The following is a 19019-nucleotide window of genomic DNA, read 5'->3' on the forward strand; positions in this document are numbered from 1 at the left end:
TTGTGGGCACGAATCCCGTAGAAAGAATGGAGTAGCCCTCACAGTCAACAAAAGAGTGGGTAAAGCTGTAATGGGATACAATCTCAAAAATGACAGAATGATGTCAATACGAATCTAAGGCAGACCTTTCAACATCACAATAATCCAAGTTTATGCACCAACCTCCATTGCTGAGGAGACTGAAATTGAACAATTTTTGAAGATTTACAACACCTTCTAGAACTGACCCCAAAGAAAGATGTTCTTCTCATTCTAGGGGACTGGAATGCCAAAGTAGGGAGTCAAGAGATAACAGGAACAACAGGGAAGTTTGGCCTTGGAGTTCAAAATGAAGCAGGGCAAAGACTAATAGAGTTTTGCCAACAGAACAAGCTGGTCATCATAAACACTCTCTTCCAAAAACACAAGAGGCGACTCTACACATGGAAATCACCAGATGGGCAATATCGAAATCAGATTGATTATATTCTCTGCAGCCAAAGATGGAGAAGCTCTATACAGTCAGCAAAAACAAGACCTGGAGCTGATTGTGGCTCTGATCATCAGCTTCTCATAGCAAAATTCAAGCTTAAACTGAAGAGAGTAGGAAAAACCACTGGGCTACTCAGGTATAATCTAAATCAAATCCCTAATGAATACACAGTGGAAGTGAAGAACAGATTTAAGGAACTCGATTTGGTGGACAGAGTGCCTGAAGAACTTTGGACAGAGGCTCGTAACATTGTACAGGAGGCAGCAACAAAAACCATCCCAAAGAAAAGGAAATGCAAGAAAGCAAAGTGGCTGTCCAAGGAAGCCTTACAAATAGCAGAGAGGAGAAGGGAAACAAAATGCAGGGGAGATAGGGAAAATTACAGAAAATTGAATGCAGACTTCCAAAGAATAGCAAGGAGAGACAAGAGAGCCTTCTTAAATGAACAATGCAAAGAAATAGAGGAAATAATAGAAAAGGAAAAACCAGAGATCTGTTCAGGAAAATTGGAGATATCAGAGGACCCTTTGGTGCAAGGATGGACATGATAAAGGACAAAAATGGAAGGGACCTCACAGAAGCAGAAGACATCAAGAAGAGGTGGCAAGAATTCACAGAGGAATTATATCAGAAAGATTTGGATATCTGTGATGAGGTTCGTCTTTGGCCGGGGGGGTTGGGTGGTAAAGGCGGGAAACAAGCGCGGAGGCGAGTTCGAGTTTTGAGAAATAACAACTTTATTAGCATGAACACTTAGTTCCACTGGATCGAACGGATCCTTCAAAACGTCATCGGTTAACAGGGTATACTTCTTCGGTCTAACAACTGGCTGGCACAACTCTTCATCTACCAAGGGGCGGGGCCAAACCGCTCGCGATCCGTCAGGGGTCTTAAAGGCGCACTCCTGACGGCGCAGATGGTCCCACAGCAGGGGTGGCGGGCCCTATCCCCCTCCAGGGGTTTCTGTTGGAACTCGGGACCAGGGCGGATAACTCTCCGTCCCCCACCATGGTAGCCCACCGGGAAGACCGAGACCCTCCATTCCAAGGGTTCGTAAGTCCTACCACGACCGCTAGTTGCAGGAGGCTCAGGCAGCAGACCTCCTCCTCCCGGCACGCTTTGTGCACCTGGGATCCCGTCTGCTAGGCTCTTGGCATCCTTCAGCCAATCTGTCTGCACCCCTCTCGTTGTACATCTGCCCAGCTCTCCTTCTCCCAGCCAACTCCACTCCCGCGCAAAATCTCCTTCCCCTTTCACCTCCTCCCACATGATCAAGTCCATCTCGGCTCCGCCCTCATCCACCAAGCACACTTCGGTAGGCCTCCTCTGTAGTTCTTCCTCACTCTCTATTTCTACCAGTATCCCTTCTGTACAGCCACTCGCGTCTTTCGGGCTTTCTTCTTCTGGGGACGGCACACTGGGTCCCACTCCTTCACACGCCCCCCTCTCTGAGTGGGCCGTCCTCCAGGGAAGGTTCTCCTTCTCCCCTTCCTGTCGAGAGAAATAGTCGGCATTAGAGTGTGCCTTCCCCTTCCTATACTGCACCTGAAATGAGAATGGTTGTAAGCTAAGATACCATCTGGTCAGGCGGGCATTGGTATCCTTCATGCGATTAAGCCACTGCAAGGGTGCATGGTCTGTCACTAGTATGAACGTAGCCCCTAACAAATAATACCTCAGGGCGTGTACTGCCCACTTCACCGCCAAGGCTTCTTTCTTGATTGTCGCATACTTTTGTTCCCGATTACTCAACTTTTTACTTAAGTACATTACCGGGTATTCCACCCCATCTCTCCTTTGAGACAACACCGTGCCAATTCCCCTGTCAGAAGCATCTGTTTGTACCCAGAAAGGTAACCTGAAGTCCGGAGCATACCTAGAAGGTAAGGTTGCCAAGATCTCCTTAAGCTGTCTGAACGCGTGTTGTTCTGCTGTACCCCACATAATGCCTTTCCCTTTCCGTTTCCGCGTCAAATCTGTGAGAGGAGCTGCCACCTCCGCAAAATTGGGCACAAATTGTCTGTAGTATCCGGCTAGTCCCAAAAATTGTTGGACCTCTTTCTTAGTTTTGGGTACCGTCCACGATACAACTTTGTCTACTTTATCGGACACCGGTTGTATCTTGCCACCTTCTACCTGAAACCCTAAGAATTGTACCCCTCTCCGCGCGATCTTGCACTTATCGGGATTCACTTTCAGCCCAGCCTTCTCGATCTCCCCGAGCACCCTCTTTATGTGTTCCAGATGTTCTTCCCAAGACTTACTATAGATCAAGATATCATCGATGTAAGCCCCCGCGAAATCCTTAACCGGGGCTAAAACTTGATCCATCAACCTTTGGAACGTTGCGGCGGCGCCATGCAACCCGAATGGCATTTTTTTGAACTGGAACAACCCCTGGGGCGTCACAAAGGACGTTTTCTCCTTATCTTCCTCTCTTAAAGGTATCTGCCAATAACCTTTAGTAAGGTCAAGCGAGGTCAGATAGACTGACCCGCCCAATTTTTCCAATAGGTCATCCACTCGGGGCATGGGGTAAGCGTCAAATTTGGAAACTTCGTTCAATTGTCTAAAATCTACACATAGGCGCATCTTCCCGTCAGCCTTTGGCACCATCACCGGGTAGCTACGCCAAGGGCTCCGTGAGGGTTCTATAATGCCCAGCTGCAACATTTCCTCAACCTCCCTACTTATAGCCTCTCTAAGGTGGTACGGCCAGGTTCTGTTCCCTGATCTCGTAACAACCCCTGCTGGGGTGTGTATCTCATGTTGTATCAGCTGAGTTTCACCTGGTACCCCTGAAAACAAATGCTGGAATTCGCCCTCTAGCTGCAATAAGTCTTGTTGTTGTGCCGCAGGTAAGGTCTCATCTATAGGTAACCGGCCCTCTATCCGCCCCCAAGAATCAACTTCTGGCCCAAACTCATGCTCCTCTACTTCCCCCCACAAAGCCTCTCTTTCTTTCCACTCCTTAAGGAGGTTAACGTGAAAGATACCTTTCTTCTTAGTCTTGTCTGGCATATATATCTCATAGTCGACATCTCCTATTTTCTGTACCACCTCATACGGGCCTTGCCAAGTCGCGAACAACTTGGCTTGTTCAGAAGGTATCAGCAACAAAACCTTTTGCCCTGGTACGAACTCCCGCACTTTCACTCTTTGATCGTATCTCCTCTTTTGCCCGGCTTGGGCCTGGCCAAGGTTGGCCTTGGCCAGTCCCACTGCTGTTCTTAGATGCTCCCTCATTTCGATCACTTGTTGAATAGTTATCCGCGCATCGTCTGGACCTTCCTCCCACCTCTCTTTTACCAGGTCCAGAATACCTCTGGGGTTCCACCCATACATTAGTTCGAATGGAGAAAACCCTGTAGAGGACTGTGGTACCTCCCTTATGGCAAACATTAAGGGTGCCACCAACAGGTGCCATCGTCGGGGTTTCTCCATGACCAATTTCCGCAACATGCCCTTCAGGGTCTTGTTGAAACGTTCCACCAAGCCGTTGCTCTGAGGATGATACACGGCGGTGTGAATGGGTTTCACCTCTAGGAGGCGCCACAATTCCTTTAAGGTTTGGCTCATGAAATTCGTACCTTGGTCGGTGAGTATTTCTTTGGGGAACCCCAGCCTCGTGAATACCTGCATCAACTCCCGCGCTAGCACTTTGGCCGTGGTCGATCTCAGTGGGACCGCTTCGGGATATCGGGTGGCATAATCTATGATCACCAAGATATGAGTGTGACCCCCTTGTGACTTAAGCAGTGGTCCCACAATGTCTAATCCAATCCTTTGGAAGGGATGATCCATAAGAGGCAATGGGATTAACTCAGCCCCTGTGGGTGGCTTCCTTTGGGTTTTCTGACATTGAGGGCAGGTTGCACAATACTCTTTCACCCCCTTCCGCAATTCAGGCCACCAGAATCGCTGCTCTATCCTTGCCCTCATTTTTTCTTCCGCCAAATGTCCCGCCAAGGGAATATCATGAGCCAATTCCATAACTTTCGGCCTCCATTTGGAAGGTACCACCAACCTTCTACTTGCATCCTCATGCACATAATACAACAGATTATTATCCATTTCCCATCCCCTTTGTCCTCTTACAATGGTTCCCGATGGCTGAGCCGCCAGCAGGGGCTCCCGCAGCAACGCGTCATCCTGCTGCATGGCTCTCACTTGCTCTCGCGACGTTCTCTGCAAAAAATCGGACTGATCCTTACTATCCTCCTCATCCCCTTGCAGCCCTTCCTTAACCGACCCCACATTGCGGGAGCCCACCCAGTCCCGACCAAGCAACATTTCACGCGTCAGTCCTGGAACGACCCCGATTTTCATGTGTCTCTCGTCGTCCCCTACTTTCACTGTAGCCCACATAGTTTGGTACTTTTTAAGGTCCCCATGGATGCATCGCACCGATAGTCCTCCGTCCTTCTTATCGCCCGGCAGGTCCCTCACCAGGGTCGTCCCGCATCCCGTGTCTATGAGGGCTCTTTTTTTCATCCCATTCACCCAAGCGTCTATTTCCCATCGTTCCGAGGTTGGGCCCTTAGTTTCCACCGTGCGCGTTAATCGCCCCACCCACGAACAATCAATCCCGGGGCAATTTCTTTTCACGTGGCCCGGAACCCCACAGGAATAACAGACGATCCTCCCCTCTTTGTTGTCCTTCCCTACCACTCCCGGTGTGTAGAGGGGGCGTCCGTCCTTGCCCTCTTTCCAGCCCGTGCCCGGCGCGTAAATCCTTTGATCAACTGTAATAGGCCGGACGGGCTTGGGTGCGAACGGCTCGAAACCTTTCCCGCGCGCTCTAGCAGATCCGCTCATCTCCGTGCCCGCCTTCGCAGTAAGGTTGGAAGTTGAAAGCGAAACTTCTCCTCCTCGTGGTCGCTGCCTCTCCACCCAGGGGGCGGTCACTTCCTTGTTCGCTTCTTCCGTGTTGCTGAAGTCCTCCAGCAGCGTAATCGCCCTCTCTAGCGTTTTGGGATTGTTCTTCTGCACCCAGTTTTTAGCGTTGGTTCCTAAGGACTGTACGAGCTGTTCAAGCACAACTGCATCCACTAGCTTTTCACCATCGTTTTCGGCTGGTTTCAACCACCTCATCGCATTAGCTCTCATCCTCTGTGCAACCGTACGCGGGTGGGTTCCTGGTTTCCACTTCAACTCCCTCAGTCTCTTCCTATAAGTTTCCTCCGTTAGGTTCAGGGTGCTCAAGATAGCATTTTTCACTGCGTCATACCGCGTCGCCTCCTGAACTCCCAAGGTATCAACCACCTCCTGCAACAGGCCGGTGAGACATGGTATGAGTACCAGAGTCCACTGGTCTCGTGGCCACCCCGCAGCCGTGGCCACCCTCTCAAACGTATGCAGGTACGCTTCAGGGTCATCCGTGGCGGTCATCTTCTGTATTCGGATTGGTGCCGGCCCCGCCACCAGGCTGCCCCGTAAGCTAGCAAGACTCCTGCCGCCCCTCTCCTCTTCGCTCCCTCTCCCGCGCATCTGCCGGGCCATCAAGATTTGCTGCTCAGTCAGGTTTTCTATAAGTCGAGCTTGTCTCTCCATTGCTTCTCGCAACCGGTCCACCTCTTGGTTTCCCGCCAATTCCGTCCCCCCGGCCCCACGTTGGGCGCCACTGTGACGAGGTTCGTCTTTGGCCGGGGGGGGTTGGGTGGTAAAGGCGGGAAACAAGTGCGGAGGCGAGTTCGAGTCTTGAGAAATAACAACTTTATTAGCACACTGGGTCCCACTCCTTCACAATATCCCAGACAACCCAGACAATGTAGTTGCTGACCTTGAGCCAGACATCCTGGAGAGTGAAGTCAAGTGGGCCTTAGAAAGCCTGGCTAACAACAAGGCCAGTGGAGGTGATTGCATTCCAGCTGAACTATTTAAAATCTTAAAAGATGATGCTGTTAAGGTGCTACATTCAATATGCCAGCAAGTTTGGAAAACTCAACAGTGGCCAGAGGACTGGAAAAGATCAGTCTACATCCCAATCCTAAAGAAGGGGCAGTGCCAAAGAATGCTCCAGCTACCGCACAATTGCACTCATTTCACACACTAGCAAGGTTATGCTCAAAATCCTACAAGGTAGGCTTCAGCAGTATGTGGACCGAGAACTCCCAGAGAGTTCCAGAAAAACATCTACTTCTGCTTCATTGATTATGCAAAAGCCTTTGACTGTGTGGACCACAGCAAACTATGGCAAGTCCTTAAAGAAATGGGCGTGCCTGACCACTTTATCCATCTCTTGAGAAACCTATATGTGGGACAGTAAGCAACAGTTAGAACTGGATATGGAACAACTGATTGGTTCAAAATAGGGAAAGGAGTACGACAAGGCTGTATACTATCTCCCTGCTTATTTAACTTATATGCAGAATACATCATGCGAAAGGCCGGACTGGAGGAATCCCAAGCTGGAATCAAGATTGCCGGAAGAAATATCAACAACCTCCGATATGCAGATGATACCACTCTGATGGCAGAAAGTGAGGAGGAACTAAAGAACCTTGTAATGAGGGTGAAAGAGGAGAGTGCAAAAAACGGTCTTAAACTCAACATCAAAAAAACTAAGATCATGGCCACTGGCCCCATCACATCCTGGCAAATAGAAGGGGAAGATATGGAGGCAGTGACAGATTTTACCTTCTTGGGCTCCATAATCACTGCAGATGGAGACAGCAGCCACGCAATTAAAATACGCCTTCTTCTTGGGAGGAAAGCAATGACAAACCTTGACAGCATCTTAAAAAGCAGAGACATCACATTGCATACAAAAGTCCGAATAGTCAAAGCTATGGTTTTTCCTGTTGTGATGTATGGAAGTGAGAGCTGGACCATAAAGAAAGCTGACCGCCGAAGAATTGATGCCTTTGAATTGTGGTGCTGGAGGAGGCTCTTGAGAGTCCCCTGGACTGCAAAGAGAACAAACCTATCAATTCTAAAGGAAATCAACCCTGAGTGCTCCCTGGAAGGACAGATCCTGAAGCTGAGGCTCCAGTACTTTGGCCATCTCATGAGAGGAGAGAACTCCCTGGAAAAGACCTTAATGTTGGGAAAGTGTGAAGGCAAGAGGAGAAGGGGACGACAGAGGATGAGATGGTTGGTCAGTGTCATCGAAGCAACCAACATGAATCTGACCCAACTCCGGGAGGCAGTGGAAGATAGGAGGGCCTGGCGTGCTCTGGTCCATGGGGTCATGAAGAGTCGGACATGACTAAACGACTAAACGAAACGAAACCTCTGTTTTTAACAGTAATTATACCTGGTATAACCTTTCACTACTGATGGAAATGTTGGCCTTTCCCCACTGTCATCAAGAAAAACTTTAGCCTTTTTGGCTTAATCATAAAAACCAAACAAAATAATTAAAACACCATGCTTAAATTATTGTTTTTTAAGCAAGACTATCTACAGCAGTGGTCCCCAAGCTTGGGCCTCCAGATGTTCTTGCACTACAACTCCCAGAAGCCTTCACCACCACCTCTGCTGGCCAGGATTTCTGGGAGTTGAAGTCCAAGAACATCTGGAGGCCCAAGGTCTACAGAATTGAAGTTTCATCGGTTTTCCATCTCAGCATTCCCAGTTTATCACTATATATTCCAACTTGCAGATTTTAACACCAAAGCTGAAGGAGATTTAAAGTGTAATTGATTGTTTTGGCTGCACTCTGGATTAGCCATCCAGACTCTAGCTGTAAGATTTCACAGTGCTGTCACAGAAACCCTCAGTAACACAAACAGAAAAAATGATGAGTCTCAGTGTAAATGCAAAAAAGAAACAGAGGGCAGGAAAAAGAGGAAAGGGAGGAAGAATAATGACGATCTCACATTAGTCCATTTGGCATCCAATAAGCACTTAACACATGTTCAGGCTACTAAAGTACAGAAAAATGTGCAACTATTACTACACAACCACCAGAAAAAGTCAAAGAATCACAGATGCAATGTGGTTCACAGTCAAGGAATGTTTATTTGGAAGGAAAGGGAAGCTGTGAAGCTCATTTATTGTTTCTGAAGTTATATAAAATGGGGGGGGGGGAGTATAGACAGTCATGTTGGTCCACAAGGGTGAGAGGAGTGGAATCCAAAAATCAAAATAGGATCATACCTTCATCTAAATTAACTAGCATTTCAAAAGTTCAGTTCTACAGAGAAAATCATGTTCTGCAGAATTCTCCAGATTTTATGTTAAATGGAGGGTGGGAGTGAAGATGAGAGAAAGCTGGAATCTCTGCTGAAACCCCCCAAGTCTGCTATAGTTATCTGTCCAAGACAGAGTACAGAAGGATTCAGGCACATTTAAATTGATTAGTGTCTACTATATAAAACACAGTTTTTTGTTGCACCAAGGGCTGCTGTGAGGAGGAAAAACAATAATTCTATTTATTAAAAGAGTAGAATGCAGCCCTATCTCCAAAATATACCGGAGAGTGGAACTTTAGGATCAACTTTAAGTGAACAAATACACTGGCTACCTACCCTGTAGTTGCATCATATATGACACAGATAAAATTGAAGTAAAAATCAGTAGCTATCTGGTTCAAAGCTAACTGTGGGAAAGCCTGTTGTTTTTCACTGAGGAATCATCTCTTTTTTCCCCGCACGGTATAGGTAGTTTATTTCGCTCCAGTTTGACTGGCATCACTATTATTTGCTTTCTGGAATCTGTGATTACCTGATCCAATGCAAAAGGGCAGTCATGTCTGACTGTCTGTCTACTATTACATCATGTCCTCTCAACTGAGCACCTGTTGTGTTCCCTCCTCCAAATAATTTGTCTACTGTTTTTACTATATCTTCCAAAGGTGCGTACCAGGTAAGCACTACATCATTTTAGGAAGGAGGAAATTAAAAAGGACAAAGGGACGGGGTGGAAATGTTTGAAAGAGGGTACACACTTGATTTTAACTGATCTCAGAAAAGATAGTTTAAATTGCCATACTCAGAAAAGATGGCTCGTTCTTCTCCCCTGTGGACTCCTGCAATACAATAATTGATTGTATTGCTCCAGATGGCTACCCGCAGATCTCACGCACAGAAAGCAGAAGGAAGCTGGTTTGAAAAACTTCTAAGCAAACCAGGTTTTCCCCACTGCATAGTATTATCCTTAAAATGTCACACTGGCACTATGAGAGGTACTTCCCCATGGACATTGTATGGCACTAGAATGACTGGATTCTGTTGACAAACCCCACATAACTAGAACCATTTCTAGCAGTTGCAGGCCTTTAAAAGATACAGGAGGTAGAAAAGATGAGCAGACAGAAAATTGCCACCCATGTTATTCCTCCAGCATTTAAAAGGCACCATGGACAGCTCCAGTAACAAGCTTTTCTGCCTCTGAACAGCTGCTCAGACTGTTAAACTGTCACTGGCAATGAGCTCACAAGTCTCTGAGACCTCTTCAGAAAGCCTATGCTTTCAGTCTGCGACCAAAAGAAAAAGAAAAAAGAACTTGAGCTTCCTTCCAGTTTTATGGAAGCAGGAGCCAACTTACATTGAGAGACTCATGTGCAAGGAAGATAAAATAGCAAACCTGTAATAAAATGGCTGTCTTGTTTTGGCTTTTCATCAGGTTGTTGATTGACTCAAAAAGCTTTCTCATGACTTCTTCAAATTCTGTCTGTTCTTTGCCTTCATACAGCCTGAAAAAGAAAAGTGTTAAGAACATTAACTCTTTCATCCAAAGTAAACAAAAACCAAAGGCTACAGATTTTCTTGCTATAGTTCAAAGAGATATCTCCAAAGAGATATCTAGTGTTATTCTTCCAATAAATGAAGAGAGCACTAAAAACACACTGGCCAGAATCCAGTTGAAGAATTATACTGGCATTAATTCCATCAGTGTAAGTTTGAATGCCAAACTGCTGTTGGAATAAACACCGGTGGGCATAAGTAATAGGACTCTGGCCATTACTATTTCCTGTTTTTCTTTAAAAAAAATGTTCTGTGAATTATATTGAACACTTAACCCGACTGGGTTTGAATCAGTGGAGCCCATTCCTTAGCAGATGGCTAAATGCCTATCCATGAAGCCTTCTGGCTCCACTCTTGTAGATGCTCATGGCAGCTGCCTTTTCATCTGCCCTCTAGAATCCCACCCACCCCCTTGCAAGCATACCACTGGTCATGGTGACTTTGAAAGCTTTACTCCAAAAAAGCAAAGGAACAAGCAAAACAAAACAAAAACTTTCCAAATGAGTAATACTACTGATTATTCCCTATAATAAAGTACAGTCCCAGCTATCTGCCCTCCAAGAGCCTCTTTTCTATCACATAAATGTTTTGTGCCTTACTGATTGCATCAAACAATCAGGTGTTATTCTACTGTGGATTTTGGAATCTGATTTTGGGCCAAAACACCTCTCTCTCTCTCTTTCTGCTTTCTTCTGCTAAAGTCTTTCCAATACAGCAAAGCAAGCTAGGAGGCTTGCCCCTTTCTATCATACTTGGTTGTATCTGCTGAGATTTAGAATAATTAAGTCAACATTGGCAGGATACATGGTTTATGATTGTCTCCTCCTCAGTCATAAGGATCCGCCTGTTTTGTCCATGAGCCACACTTGGGTAGCAATTGTTTATGAAATGCCTCAACAGACCAACATGTTTCTCCTTCTGTTTTATTTTGCAATACCGATGCTTTCCTTACAGCCCCCTCAAGGAGATGAACAGCAATAGAAAGCATAGGAGAAAGAGAGGAGCGCATGTGAATCATCTGGTGACTTCACCAGTCTTTCGACCAGTCTCTTTTTCTTGTAGTAAAAGAAAGGAGCCACATTCTCACCTCAGGAGGGGCTCCACAACCTGTCAATCTCTCCCTTTCAGCTTCAATTTGGTTTGGCATTTGTGCTGCAGCCATAACTTCTTGTTCAGAATGAGTTGCCAGGCCTCCAAAGGGAACAACTCATGCAATAAGCTTGTTATTGCTTTGGTGAGTGATATCATATCCCCCAGGTGCACTCCTCCTCCTCCTCTGAAGCGGTCACCTCCCTTCCCTTGCCTTGGCTTCAACTTTCTCTTGTCCCTCCTCCTTGTTCTCTCTCTCTCCCCCTCCCCCGATCTTCTGCCTTTTTTTTTTTTTTAGTCCTCAGGTTCCTCTTCCTTGCTTTTGAGCTGTCTCCTCCTCATGAAACTTTTAGATGTGTTTCTTTTCATGTAGCAGGTGACCCTTCCCACTGTGGTTAATGTTTGTTGTGGTCTTTGGAGATAGGCCCATCCTTCTGGCCAGCTCTTCCTTTTGTACTGGTATGATGGGATATCAATAATGAGCTGCTGGCAGGTTGTAACAAGGCCAGTGGGAGTCACAGAGGTGGGCCTGAATGGGTTACGTTACAGTACCCTTCAAGGTAATCCCTACTGTGATCTTGACCAAGGGCTGCCCAGATCAGAAACAAGCACCCTACTTCTCCTAAGAAGGATTTCCAAAGCTTTTACAAGCTTCCCTTAAACACATTTACACTAACTATAGATATGCCAAAGAAGCTGGCTTTATAGCCCCTGGTTTGAAGATTACTTCTTTTGAAACATGGATGACTCCACTCAGGCCATAACCATCTGTATTCTCCTCCATTCTCAGTAATTCTATCTTTTTTCTTGTTATGGAGCACCAGAAGCAGATAAGCGAAGTCCTGAATTTCAGATGCCCTGAGTCAGTATGTATCTTGAAGGGCAGAGGACGGGTTTATCCCAATTGGTACGCATGTTATTAGAGTACAGAGCAGGCTGGAGGCCTTCCACACATGTCTACAAAAGACTGATAAATGATGTCAAGGCTGACCCACCAAATGCCAACTCTTGTCTTCAACTGACTAGCAGCACAGCACAGCTTGCAAACCTACACTCTCTTATTGAGCAGTAGGCTCAGTGAACTCATTGGGATTTTCATCTTAGAAGACATGTACTGTACATTGTTGCATGTTCAATGATGGAAGTCAGAATTTTCAAGGGAACTAAAGGCAGAAGAGATTGATATACATCAAAGGTCAAGACAGATCTAATTTCTTGGCCAGGGCTGGGCAAAATATGGCTCCTGGGTGACATACAGCTCGCAGGACAACCAAAGACCCACCAGGTTCCCCCCAAATCAAAGCACCATTAAAAAAAAAGGCTCAAGTTCCCTTTTGCCCACCTTGGGTTTTCAGAAAGCAGTTTTGCTAAAAGTGGGCATCTGCCCCAAACATCCAACAAAAACTTAAGTTCTTATTTTAAATTGGCCATTGTTGGGCCAGAGAGGGCTTTTTTGGTTTAAAAAAAAATACAATTTTTTTTTGAGATGGGCTATGGCTGCTACCCTCCAGGATCTAGGGGGACGACATGTGTGTTATCCAGTTCTTTATGAATTTCCTACTTTTAGGTCCTCCTTAGATTAGCGGCAAACCAGACATTATATTATAGCCGGTATCCTACTAAACTTCCACTGAACAGAAAACCCCATTGGCATAGTAATATTGGGGTCATGCTGTTTGTCAAAACATTGCTACTCTACAAATGGAGAACAGATTTTCTTCTGGAAATCAATGTTTGCATAATGGAAACATTTGCACAAGCTGTTTGATCCCCCCTTATTACTGTTGGGACTCTCCACTCAATGAAAGCTCAGTGTAATAATCTTAGAACTGCAGAGCTGGAAGAGACCATAATGGCCTTTATATGTCTCTCTCTTTTGAAATTACATGTCGCTCAACAATAGAAGTATTTCCTGGAAGCTTACAATTAAGAAACAATGACGAGAACACACAACTAGAATTGTAACATAGCAAAATTTAAACAGAATAGTAACATAGCAAAATTAAAAAAAAAAAACGAGTACCATTAAGATAATCTCTCTAAGATCTATAGGGTTCAACTAGTATTAAACATGATAGAATTGTGTATGGGAACTATCCTAAAATGACCTCTTTGCAGCACAGAGGAAGGGCTGCACTGCTGCAAAGAAGGGATTTCTTTCTTATTAAATATGATCTTACTAAATATTTAGATTAGATTAGACGTCCTTCCGTCTCAAGAGACTATGGTAACGTGCTCTGTATGGAGGACTTGGAATAGCGTCTAGTGTGGCTGAGAAGGCCAATTCGAGAGTGACAATCCCTTCCACACTGAAGACAAATACAATCTGTCCCCTGTCCAGCTCCCTGATTTTGCTGCTTTCGGGACTGCCTCTTTGCCTTGGTCTGCTGGACAAGAGTCTCTTCAAATTGGGAGAGGTCAAGATGCATCGCTTGCCTCCAGGCTGAACACTCAGATGTCAATGTTTCCCATCTTTTGAGGTCCATTCCTAAGGCCTTCAGATCCCGCTTGCAAATATCCTTGTATCACAGCTGTGGTCTCCCTCTGGAGCGATTTCCCTGCATTAATTCTCTATATAGGAGATCTTTTGGAATCCGAGCATCAGCCATTCTCATGAAATGCCCAAGCCAACGTAGACAGCACTGTTTCAGCAATGTATACATGCTAAAAATTCCAGCTCTATCTAAGACTACTCTATTTGGAACTTTGTCCTGCCAGGTGATACCAAAATGCGTCAGAGACTAACACATATGGAACGTGTTTAGCTTCTCCTGCTATGCACAAAGGGTCCAGGACTCACTGCAGTCCAGGAGTGTGCTCAGGACACAGGCTCTATAGACCTGGATCTTGATATATGCCATCAGCTTCTTATTGAGCCATACTCTCTTTGTGAGTCTAGAGAACATGGTAGTTGCTTTGCCAATGCGTTTATCCAGCTTGACATCTAGGGAGAGAGTGTCAGAGATCGTTGAGCCAAGGTACACAAATTCATGAACAACCTCCAATTCCTGCGTGGAGATGCTCATAGAGGGAGGTGAGTCCACACCCTGGCCCATGACTTACGTTTTCTTCAGGCTGATTGTTAGTCCAAAGTCTTGGCAGGCCTTGCTAAAATGATTTATGAGTTGCTGGAAGACAAGCAGGCACTCAATGTTATTTAATGCCTCTTTGGTTACTATCTTAATGGTACTCGTTTTGGTTTTCTCTCTGGATATACCAGCTAAATATACCAACATGAATCTGACCAAACTCCGGGAGGCAGTGGAAGACAGGAGGGCCTGGTGTGCTCTGGTCCATGGGGTCACAAAGAGTCAGACACGACTAAACAACTAAACAACAACAACAAATATGATCAGATCTCCTGTGGGCTTTTTCACACATATAGTGATTGCATCTGGGTGAAAGACATGTTTTAGATTCTGGCCATGGCACTTGGGGGACCTTTTTTTTAAAAAAGACAGTAGAATAGGAAATATTTTTTGAAACCTCTTCCATACTGAAGTCTGCACTGAATGTTTTCATGCACCTGCATTTAAGGCAAAGTATGAGAAAGAGACATATAAAGAAAGTCAATGAGAGAGGGAGGAGGTTCATCAGGAACCTCATGGTATGTCTGATTTTGTCCCAATCTACTTCCTTTCAGCAGTGTGTTCAGCCTGAAATATGCCAGTTTGAACAACACTTACCTATGTTACTTAGCAGAAGTAGTAAATCGTAGAATCATAGAGTTGGAAGAGGCCTATAAGGCCATTCCCTGCTCAATGCAGGGCTCCAAAGCAAAGAAAACTTGGCAGACGGTTGTCCCATTTTTAAATAGTTGTAGCAGTAGAAGTTGTCCTGTATGCTAGATTAACATAGCATACGTTTTTAGGAAATGTTTGGCAACAAGTCATGGGGGTGGGGAAATGCACCTATTTATTTCCATTTCTAGCTATCTCAGTGTTCAGACTTTCCTTACTTTATTCAGATAAACAGTGCTATACCATAAAACCCTATACCATGAAACATTTGGATGGCTTCTAATCAAATTTCCTGAAGCAAAATTAAAGTACCCAGTATCAACCACAATTATTTCAAGACTCACTGCATCACTATCCAAGACTATGTCACTCGTGAAAAGGATTAACAAAATCAGGTAGCAGAAGTGTACTGGATTACCAGCCAGCATGAAGCAATATTGTATTCCAGCAATATTTCCGAAAGACAAAAACAGGATTTGATAATTGACCACCTAATCGTGCACCTTCATTGAATCACATATCAGTTAATGTGTTTTTGCCTTTTGCAACCCTCCCCCACTGAATCTCTAAGCTTTCTAATTAAGAGAAAAATGAGCCTATTTTGAATTCATATTAGATAATAATAGTATTACAGCTTTCATTTTATCAAACTTATCAATGGTCATTAAAGCTGATGTAATCTTTATTAGCAAATTAATCTAACCCATTACATACAGTTGGAAGAAGATTAGAAAATGCTGAATTTTACTACAGTAAGAGAAGTCCAATTCTGCATACAAGTTATATACAAAAGCTAAATGGAAACCAGTTTGTAAGGAGCTTCTTTCTGCAACATTTGCTGTATGTTGTGCATTAGCAAATCATTTTCCAAGTTATGGTGACACTAACAGGGCTTTCAAGGTATGGCAGATGTTATAGGAGTTGTTTACTATTACTACCATTGAACATACATGGCTCAGTAGGGATTTGAATCCAGGTCTCTTCAGTCCTGCTCTGACAATCTGTCCTCTAGATGACAGTGGTTGGCATCTGGCAACATTCCCTTCCATCTAAAAATCCAAATCCTACTCTTGCATAATTCTAGCATACATTTTAGGAGAAGAACAGAGGAAGAGGATTGGATCTACCATAAGCCGTCTCCTGAGAGAAAGACTCATTCTGTCTGCAGGATTCTTCTGATCAGCAGAAGAATCCTGCTGGCAGAAGGCAGTCAATCTTCATCATTTTCTGCCCTCCCCCTGAGATCTCCATAAAAGGGGTGGAGGAGCTGGAGCTGCAGACAAAGAAGGGAACAATCAGCAGTAGCATACCACTCATTGGGTGTTCCTGCTGGCAACGTAAAAGCCAACTCCAACCTATTCAGCTGTCAGGAAAAGCAGCCTGGAGCTGTTTCTCTTCTGATTTTCATTCATTATTTCCACTATAGTCTAATACATCATTCCAGGATTAGTTAAGTACTCCATTCCAATACTAAGAGAATTTTTTGCTATTGCCAAGCCCCTTTTATTAGCGACATGCTATCAACATTTACAAACATCACTGATTTGGTCCACTAGTACTGGCGATCCAAGTTTCAGTGGCATGAAAAATATGAATGGAAAATTATACTAATGTCCCTCCAGAAATTGAACTTTGTTTACATTGAGAAAACGCATAAACCTGGAGGGGAAAAATCTGTTGAAAAGCATTATATATAAAAAAGATATTTTATTGCAAATGTAATGGAAGAACATGTGAAGAAATTGCCCAGCTGGGAAACTATGTGGCTATTAGCTGATTTTGGAGATTTCTTCTCATAAAAACCAAACAATACATGGAAGTTACAAAGTGACTATGATGTTGACTCTGTCTCAGTATCAAACATATACATAACTGATCCCATCCTTTGGTGCAAAATAACAGTTAGCTGTGTGTGCAGACACAGATTACACTGGTATCAAGAGTGAAGACACAGAGCCAGTCCCACCATTAGGCAGAGTAGAGTAGTTGCCTCAGGCAATAGTTTCGGGATTTTGTGCCTCACATGTCTGACTCATTGACCTGAATTTGGATACAATGTGCTTCATCAGCTCAGGTAACTGGCTGGTACTCTATGCTGCTCTACCTCAGACAGCAGAAGTTGTCTTCAATCAGCAATGTGTCTGATTTCATGGCCAAGGGCAATAATATAACCCTTGTCACTCTTTCCCAATTCAGCATACACATAGAAAAGATGAAATGAACCGTTACTGAGAGGTAACTGCAGACTAGCTTCCACTGAAGCTACCTAGGGGTGTTTGGAAGTAGTCCACTACAGCAGGGTAAAAAACAAAAGGAAACAAGAGGTAACCTCAGTTCACAGGACCAAGCTGAGTTTCATTTCATTTCACTTTTACACTGAACCCAGAAGTCTATGTCTGTATATGATTATACCAATAATATCAGGTTTATTCTGAGACAACATGCTCCATCTCTAGGTTCTTTCAGAAGTACACTTTCAAAAGCAATCCAAATTCTAGTGTAACAAGGACACAAAGCAACATAATTGAAGCAAACTAAGTACTGCACCTCAGCTAGCTTGCCCTTTTTTTCTGTCAGAGAAAAAAAGGCAGAGGAAATGGAAATGAACCTTAACATTAAAGTATGTTCTTCTATAATTAATGTTCTTCCCTGTGCTGAGCTAAAATTTTAAAAGGAAAGGAAAGGAAAGGTTAAAGGTTTTTGAGCTATCTAGCATTTATGCTTCTACCACATCCAAAAGATACTAGAACAACAGAGTAGAGCAAGGTCTTCCTAGAATGTTTTACCAAAAATTGTAAGCCCAGGACTATATCTGTGTTCCAAGAAGACTTCCAACACAGAAGCATTCTGTTTTGTTTGGAACATATGATCTGATGCCTCAGTACTAGGCTGAATATAAATTCTACTGCTGCAGACTTCAAAAGGAACATATAAATCAGCACATTTTTCAGGCTTCTGACCTTGAAGCAGAACATCTGAAGTGACTATAAACATGTACTTAAACATCAGGCATGCCTTATCTCTCTGATATTTCAAGAACAATAGCAATAATATTAAGCCTTATCTTGGAATCTTTATATGGGGCTCCAAATACGATATTTTATCCCTAACAAAGAACCATTCCTTCCTCTCCCCCAGTAATTTTAAACTTTTTTACATTTATTTCTGTCTCTCACAGAACAACATAGCTTTTTCACTCCTCTATCCAGAGAGCAATAATTCCCCTAGGTAATATTATAATATTGGTTCAGGGCACAAACGCCACCTTTGCCCATATGAAAAAAAAGTGTACATTTAGTAGTTGATTGCATCCCAACTGTATGGGGTATCTCAAACCCACAGCAGGCCTAGCTATGGTGATTTACTGCTTCAATACTGAGCATGTGAAAAGCCAAGGATCCTCCAGAGATGAACACGTGACTAGAGAAACACTGAAGCTGGCACCCAAGGAAGGTATTTCTTATCAAAAGCATCTAGATAATATTTGAGAGGATAAGGATCTCATTTTTCAAAGTTTTCAAGAATATATTCAATATTAGAAGTAGCTTTATCACTTGTGTTCCTCCACCCTCTTTTTTATTTGTTTTGTTTATTTAAAGTAGCTTTTTTTCTGCTCTGAAAATCATTCTCTTTTGCCCAGCTACTATGTGGTTGGAGAACTCTTTCTATTCCATAATTCTGTATTGCAAATCTAAGGCAATTTTTTTTCCATAATGAAACTTAGCAATCTTACTTTCCTTTTTTTTCCCCCCTTTGGAGAATGCAAACCTTTACTGCTTCCTCAGATCTGCCTGTCTCCAATTTCTGCTTTGCATGTGTTAAAATGTAAGTCAATTATTTATAAAGGAGAATGCCACATTAAAAAGGAAATTCATACTGAAGGGAGGAGCCTCAATTTCTCCATGTACTGTGAGAAGATTAGCTGTTCTTAAAAGTGTAGATCTTAGGATGAACACTCTCCCATATCCAAGCCTACCTATGGAAATGAAATGCACACTGATTACACATTTATTGGATTTTGAGACT

General features: G+C 44.0%; 2 protein-coding genes across 3 annotated transcripts in view; both read right to left on the minus strand.

The window, feature by feature from the left end:
- DOCK2 (dedicator of cytokinesis 2) overlaps positions 1 to 19019 on the minus strand; it is a 386088-nt gene that overhangs the window by 280841 nt on the left and 86228 nt on the right. For both annotated transcript variants that reach the window (XM_072990261.2, XM_020780495.3), the window contains exon 23: positions 10004 to 10112. In XM_072990261.2, coding sequence (XP_072846362.2) covers positions 10004 to 10112 — 109 coding nt within the window. The remainder of the gene's footprint in view (positions 1 to 10003; positions 10113 to 19019) is intronic.
- On the minus strand, positions 851 to 6141 carry LOC140704253 (uncharacterized). The gene is made up of 2 exons (XM_072988936.2): positions 4571 to 6141; positions 851 to 1963 (listed from the first exon to the last, which is right to left on the minus strand). The coding sequence occupies exons 1-2, from the start codon at positions 6023 to 6025 to the stop codon at positions 1319 to 1321; spliced, it is 2100 nt and encodes a 699-aa protein (XP_072845037.2). The 5' UTR covers positions 6026 to 6141; the 3' UTR covers positions 851 to 1318.

The sequence above is a fragment of the Pogona vitticeps genome, chromosome 2 (assembly GCF_051106095.1).
Source record: "Pogona vitticeps strain Pit_001003342236 chromosome 2, PviZW2.1, whole genome shotgun sequence".
In the NCBI taxonomy this organism is placed as follows: domain Eukaryota; kingdom Metazoa; phylum Chordata; class Lepidosauria; order Squamata; family Agamidae; genus Pogona; species Pogona vitticeps.